This window comes from Curcuma longa, unplaced genomic scaffold (genome assembly GCF_044706935.1).
Source record: "Curcuma longa cultivar G26 ecotype Majalengka, Jawa Barat unplaced genomic scaffold, ITB_CL_G26_1.1 utg134316_np1212_261454_RagTag, whole genome shotgun sequence".
NCBI lineage: Eukaryota > Viridiplantae > Streptophyta > Magnoliopsida > Zingiberales > Zingiberaceae > Curcuma > Curcuma longa.
The window spans coordinates 204,917-212,126 of record NW_027435597.1 but is presented as its reverse complement, the minus strand read 5'-3'; the positions used below and the strand labels follow the sequence as shown (position 1 = coordinate 212,126).

The following is a 7,210-nucleotide window of genomic DNA, read 5'->3' as shown; positions in this document are numbered from 1 at the left end:
ATCAAATTTATTAACCAATTAAAAAATTAAAAATATAAAAGTTTCAAATAAACTTAAATTATTCAATAATTCAATAATATATAAATGAATCAAGTTCACTCATTTGTAACCTTGTGAGTAAGGAGGATGAGTGTGTTTGATGCATGAAGTTGTGAAAAGCTTTAACATTAGACAAGGAAACCTAATTAGCTACCTCCTCTACCCTCTCATTTTCCTAGAGACAGGAAATCAAATCCATCAAGTTAGCTTCATCACATGCATCAACACCAACACTAGCTAGTTACCAAAGTGGCACACTTATCTATACACACAGGTTAAACTAGCCACTACAGCTCATTCAAACCCATCTATTATCTGATCTTTTTAGGCTCTAAATCACTAGCCACGCCACACAAACACCACCATGAATGGCTTCCCTACATCCCTCACTACCCTCTTTAATTGCTTAGCTTCTTGTTTGTTGCTTTCTTTCTTTCTTGTCATCACACTTTAGGAACGCCAACCAAACTCCAATGCCAATGCCAAAATGCCAATGCATCAGCTATGTTGTTGTTATCGCTGCAGCTGCAAATATTCCTCCAACACAAATGGCACAAATAATGATGGTGCACATCATAAGCTAGGAACGGGAACTGCCATGCCATTCCATGCAATGCACAGCCCCTCTTCCTCTGCTGCTGCTGCTGGACCAGCAGAAGCTCAGCGGCTGATGGCAACTGAACGTCTAGATTCCATGCCTCGCTCACATGTTTGCTCATTGACCCTCGTCAGAAATTAAACAGGCGGCAGCAGTTCATTCCCATTGACGGGTTGCTTTTCTGTGCTGGCTGGATGCTTGGGCGTTGGGCGCCGCAAAAGCGTGTCCCTCCTCATGGAGGAGAGGAGAGGAGAGGATTCCTACGGAGTTCGTTCCTCCATGCATGCATATGAAAACAGTGATTGGATGGGTGATAGCAGCTTCACCATTCTCGCGGACAAATGGGTTTTTGTTTGCATGTCTTGGAGTCAGAGGTTGGTTTTGGAGCGTAGGCTGGGGTGGGTTTCTGAGCCATCGGGTTAGGAATGGTACGGTGCCAGTCAGCCAGTGAGAGATTCCGCTAGGTAGGAAGGGCTGAGCAGCAAAAGATAAGGACTGCCCTTTGGGGAAAAGAGCTAGGCATTTATTTATTTATTTATGGCTTGTTTGGAATCATTCATTCAAGTTCTTATGAAATTTAAACTTTAATTGTAATAGGTTAGTGGTTTTGTTGGAGCTGAAAATTATTATTTATTGTATATTTGATAATTTAGATGTTCACTTTAGCAAAAGGTGAAATTTTATCATCCCAACAATCCCACAATCATGAGAAAATAAATCAAGAAATTATAGTTGGTTATAACGGAGAAGGACATTTGCCTCACTTCGCCGAGATTCGACTCTTGGCCATTTCAACAATTCTGCTCCGTCGTAACCAACTCAACTATACTACATGAGTCATAAGTTAGATATTCACACTTTACCTTTGAATTCATCAGCCAGATAAATTTAAAGTATAATTTATGATCATATGATGGTGAACAGAGATAGAGACGGTTGAACACGTGACAATTATGTGTACTGATGGATCAACATTGCTAGGAGATAATTAGAAGGAGTCTACACGCACCACATGATGAGTCTAGAGTCGCTTCCATACCACTAGGGACAGGAGTTTCATATTATGAGAGTGAAAAATGTGTATTTATATTAAGGAGGGTTGGCTATGTCGTCACCCTCCATTCGCTCCTTATTCGCCCTCCATTTCTATATCCATATTCCTTTTACATTAAAAAAAAATAAAGAGGGGGAGGGTGGTTGTCGCCATCTCTCCTCCTTTGACTCCGTCCCTGGCACCACCCGTGCATGGCACCACCAATAAGAGATTATGTATCAGAGGGAGTGTTAGCCGTTTGAAGGCTATGTCGTGGTACTTGCAGAGGAGGATAAACATGATACATTTCGAGGAATTAGAGGAGACACAGTAATTCATCATCTCTAGGGGACGGATGCAGAGATGATTACACTCTAGTAGATTATCACTGATTAGTGATTGGATGGGATATTATGCGAGATGTCCGGAATCATCACGATGACACTAGCAAGAGAAGATGGACTACATCTTGATGGATTAGTTCTGACTAATTAATGGATGGATGTTATGTGAGATGTCTGGAGTCATCGCGATGACACCAATAGGCGGAGATGAACTCAGTATCTTACCTTACCATGTCATTCGTGATTCTATGATAGACAAGAGATCAAGTCATGTAAGCAAAAGGTGGATGATGCCATATGCGGCCCCCTAGTCCCGACCCCACAAGTGTCTAGAGGGAGTTCACGGACGGCCATTTTGACCTTTTTCTCATCATGGCTAGCGCAGGGGAGGGATCGAACCCTAAGCCTCAATGTAAGCAACTGCCCTGCACTAACCATGTGAGCAAGCCCGCAGGGGCAACAAGAGATCAAGTCATGTTTGTATGACATATGTATATGATACTAGTATGATACTTTATTAGATAGGGACGATCCTCTTTTGACCACATGTATATTTAATTTCATACATTTCATTATATATATATATATATATATTCAAAAAAATTTAAAAAAAAATCTATTTTTAAAATATTCGTCTCATCTTGAAATGCAAAAGTTGATCTTTTGTTGTTCTTTCCTTCCTTGTATCTTCTTCCGGCCTGCACAGTGCCATCGAAATCCGAATGCATTATCAAAAAGAATGATTTTATAGAAAAATAACAATAAGAACAATGGCAGCGTTGCAGTGATTGATGACTATATTTGCACCCATCATAATGCCTCCAAAACCTTTATTTGTCCCAAGGATGATGGATGCGAGTATCATGGTGCCATCGATTGATCTCACTCGGTCTGTCCAAAGATTTCCACTCCTTTCGCTGCCTGCAGATGGCAGACAAAAACTCTCACGATGCAAAAAAAAGCGTTTATTCCTGGACCTGGCCATGGCACCAGTCCAGTCCAGTCCTCTCTGTGCCTCTGATCAATGCCATACCAGAAAGGAACAGAACGAGCACAAGACTCCCTTTTATCAAGAAGCACCACAAGGTTTCTTAACTGTGGATCAATCCCCTGATCAAATACAGAAAAGTTACAGAAAGCCAACTTTCTACCCTTCAACTCAAAGCAAAGCATGGCAAGCTTTCACCCTCATCCCAGTGGTCAATCATGTGACCTCCAGTTGTTTTTATCTGCCATCCGCTTACAAAGAACTAAATCATGTTTATACTTTACACTTTTTTTCCTCAAAGCTCTGCAATACAACTAAGCAATTCTTTAAGGGAAAGACTGTTTAAGCTATTTATTTCTTTCTTTCTTGCGTATATAAACGCATCCTTGCTTTTCGCCTCCCTTTCACAGTTTCTGCTGCTGCCGCCTCATCCTCCTCGCGTTGCGGCTTTGCAAAATGCGTTCTTTGTCATGGAAGGCCATGGCGGTGGTGGCTGCAATCCTAGCCCATGTGTGCTCCTCCAGCGAGTTGGAGCAGCAAGATAAGATCACCAAGCTTCCTGGCCAGCCGCAGGTCAACTTCCAGCAATTCTCAGGCTATGTCACAGTGGACCAGTCGAAGAAAAGAGCTCTTTTCTACTATTTTGCTGAAGCAGAGACGGATCCCTCCACGAAACCCCTTGTTCTCTGGTTGAATGGAGGTAAAGCTGTTTCCTTTCACTGATATCACCCTCGGAGAAGTTTAATGCTTTTTGTTTGCAGGGCCTGGTTGCTCTTCTCTTGGTGTTGGGGCATTCTCTGAGAATGGACCCTTCAGGCCAAGTAGAGAAGTGCTGGTTAGAAACGAGTATAGCTGGAACAAGGGTAACCGTTGTTTCATTTATGAGCTTTAGTCTATGATTCAGAAAGATCTGCTGCAACCCTATTTGCTATGTTCTTCAGAGGCAAATATGTTGTACTTAGAGGCCCCAGCTGGTGTTGGATTCTCCTACTCCAGTGACTCTTCCTACTATGAGAGTGTGGATGATAAGATGACAGGTACAATGAGAATGTTCCTAGCTCACTTGATGTCAATGAGTGCTGTTTCACTCAGTGCGCTTTCACTTGGCTTTTGCTTTCTACAGCCAGAGACAACTTGATCTTTCTTCAACGCTGGTTCGAGAAGTTCCCGCGATATCGGAACAGGGACTTGTACATTACTGGAGAGAGTTATGCAGGTGGGTGATGAATGTTCTTCCCTTCCTTTGATCTTCTTTGGAATGAGCTTATTTATGTGGTGCTCAAGGTTTTTTGATGTTGTTTTCATCAGGGCATTATGTCCCACAACTAGCACAGCTTATGGTTGAATTTAACAAGAAGGCAAAGATCTTCAATCTCAAAGGAATTGCTGTAAGCCGCATTTGAGTAGTTTTGTGTTCTCTCCTAGTTTATCACATCTGTGGCAATGACCATTTTGCTTTTGCATAGCTTGGTAATCCAGTTCTAGACTTTGCAACCGACTTCAATTCGAGAGCAGAATTTTTCTGGTCTCACGGATTGATATCAGATACTACCTACAGAATCTTCACCTCCGCTTGCAACTATTCGCGGTATGTGAGCGAGTACTATAGGGGCTCTCTCAGCCCGGTGTGTGCAAGAGTGATGAGCCAAGTGACAAGGGAAACAAGTCGGTTTGTCGACAAATATGATGTCACCCTGGATGTGTGTGTATCATCAGTTCTTTCACAATCCTTGGTTCTGAGTCCTCAAGTATGTCTAAACAATCTTAAAGCATCTTTTCGCCTTCTCTTGATCTCTGTCTTTGAAATGGTTTTTATTGTTGCCACAGCAAGTCCCTGAGAACATTGATGTCTGCATCGAAGATGAGACGGTGAGTTATCTCAACAGGAAAGATGTGCAAGATGCTCTCCATGCTCGCCTCACCGGAGTTGCAAAATGGACTGTTTGCAGCAGGTATTGAAGCTTATTGTCCAACTTCATGAACATGATGCTATGGAATTTTTTGCCTCAAGTATTGTAAGTTTGGATGCAGTGTTCTACAGTATGAGCTACTCAACTTGGAGATCCCCACAATTACTCTCGTGGGCTCGCTTGTTAGGGAAGGGATACCGGTGTTAGTCTATAGGTAACAAAGTCCCCATACTTTCAGATGAGCTCTATGGATTTAGTGTGCTTCTTTGCAAAGGAAGAAGCTTATGTTTTGTTGCTTCCACAGTGGGGATCAGGATTCTGTCATCCCTTTGACAGGGAGTAGAAGCCTTGTGCATAAATTAGCGACCGAAATGGGGCTGAAAACTACGGTTCCTTACCGGGTGTGGTTCGAGGGGCAACAGGTAGAAGTACTTATAGATTTTCATGACACTTAGCAAGCTCAAACATCCCTAGTTAATGACTACAACAGGTTGGTGGATGGACACAAGCATATGGAGATATCCTCTCGTTTGCAACGATAAGAGGAGCTTCTCATGAAGCACCATTCTCGCAGCCGGAGCGTTCCCTTGTGCTCTTCAGATCCTTCCTGCAAGGCCGACCACTACCGGAGACTTTCTCAGAGATTCCCTGACAGTCACTGAGAGTGTGAGTGATGTGTGTGTGTGTGTGTATATGTATTCCATGAGAATTCAGCATTCACCCCCTAGTTCTGGATGTGCTTGAACTGAGATGGAGTTGGGGAAATTGTGAAAAGAGAGCACAGTGATTGAGTCATGAAATGTTTTGCGGCGATTTGCAGTCAGTGCTTATGGATCTATGTTTGGCAGTTCTATGTTTGATGAACAATAAAGAGAATGTTCAGCTATGTTTGTTCAAAAGCTTGTCACTGTGTTAGTCCCTGAAAGTAAGAAATATTTGCAACTGAAGTTTGCACAAGTGGTCAGGTTCAGGCAATAGTGCATGAACATTTTGATATGTATACTTTTCATATTAAACTCGGGACATATCGACTTTTTCTATAGCACAAACACAAGTAGTATCATTAAAGCAATCATTTGTTGTTGTAGTGATGTGTTCATAAATCAGTGCTGTGTTTTCAACAATCATATGTAATGTTGGAAAAATGAGAATGGAAAAGAGGTAGAAAGAAAGGAGATTCCATTGTTAATGGGAGTTTAGTCCCACATTGAGAGTTTTATAATTTTATGATTGATTTATATTGAATCACAACCAACAAAAGAGGGATTCTCTCATGTGTACAAAAGTGTAAATCCACAGTTTGGATTTTATTAAACTGCTAATCATGGATATCTTAACTTCCCACTCGCAAGCTGCTCGACACTATCCTTCATTATTTATTAGAATATCATACCATATATAGATACATTTGTTAACCTTTTTTTTATTTTTTTTAAATTATTATTTATTTTATAATTTTCAATCTCATTCTCTGAAAAATAAGAAGTTATTTTTATATGAAGAAAAATGACTACAATAATGCCGCACGCCCTAACCCTGATAGCACAATTCCAAATTTTTCTTTGATGTCGCAACTTCATCGCACAACTCTTTTTCTCCTCCAACACTACAATCTCACCACACAACTCCTTTTCTCCCTGATGCCGCAACTTCCTCTACATGCGATCCTTTTCGGTTTTCCCTTCCTCGCGTAAGCAAGCTGTCACGACCCGGAGGTGTCGTTCCCGCACATCGGGAGGTACCTCACTCGGTGACAATATAATAAAGAACCCCAACTGAAAATCAGCACGTCAAGTCTCTGAGCAACTCTAAAGCAACTGAACCAAGGTAGTATTAACTCTGTGCCTGCAAAACTAGAAGCCAAAAATGTAGATAGTTAGCCAAAGGCTAAGTGGGTACTCAGAAAGGATGTGCATGAATATAATCTTAATTAAGAAGCAAAAGGATTAGAGTGGATCATAATTTCATTTTTATCTCTTTCAGTTTTTGTACAGTTCTCTATTGGTACATAGTATAATATCTGTATATATATATATACATATATATATCTCTGTATCATTCTATTCATTTATTATTATCTGAAAATCAGATAATATTATTATTATTTATCATTACCAATAATCTCAATCTGATCAAATATGATGAACAACATCAACATTTATATACTTAATTAAAAAGTGCATAACATGAGCCGATAACATCAGAGTAAAGAAATAACTCATATATGTGTAGGCTAATAGCCTCCTCAGAATATACTGTCGCATACGTTATCAAACGTACGGGCTTTCTCTCTAGCCC

The 7,210-nt window shown here is 40.9% G+C and overlaps 1 protein-coding gene across 1 annotated transcript; it reads left to right on the top strand.

The window, feature by feature from the left end:
* Window positions 1-3,253: 3,253 nt before the first annotated feature.
* LOC141819663 (serine carboxypeptidase-like 45) lies at window positions 3,254-5,799 on the top strand. The gene is made up of 10 exons (XM_074706911.1): window positions 3,254-3,702; window positions 3,764-3,865; window positions 3,944-4,039; window positions 4,126-4,218; window positions 4,311-4,390; window positions 4,469-4,750; window positions 4,830-4,954; window positions 5,034-5,126; window positions 5,217-5,334; window positions 5,403-5,799. The coding sequence occupies exons 1-10, from the start codon at window positions 3,459-3,461 to the stop codon at window positions 5,562-5,564; spliced, it is 1,395 nt and encodes a 464-aa protein (XP_074563012.1). The 5' UTR covers window positions 3,254-3,458; the 3' UTR covers window positions 5,565-5,799.
* Window positions 5,800-7,210: the final 1,411 nt, after the last annotated feature.

What these genes read in the sequence shown, in the direction of transcription:
- LOC141819663 (XM_074706911.1), top strand. Translation starts at nt 3,459, where the DNA reads ATGCGTTCTTTGTCATGGAAGGCCATGGCGGTGGTGGCTGCAATCCTA. An exon ending in TGTGGATGATAAGATGACAG is followed by an intron (nt 4,040 to 4,125) that starts GTACAATGAGAA and finishes TGCTTTCTACAG; the next exon opens with CCAGAGACAACTTGATCTTT. An exon ending in TACTGGAGAGAGTTATGCAG is followed by an intron (nt 4,219 to 4,310) that starts GTGGGTGATGAA and finishes TGTTTTCATCAG; the next exon opens with GGCATTATGTCCCACAACTA.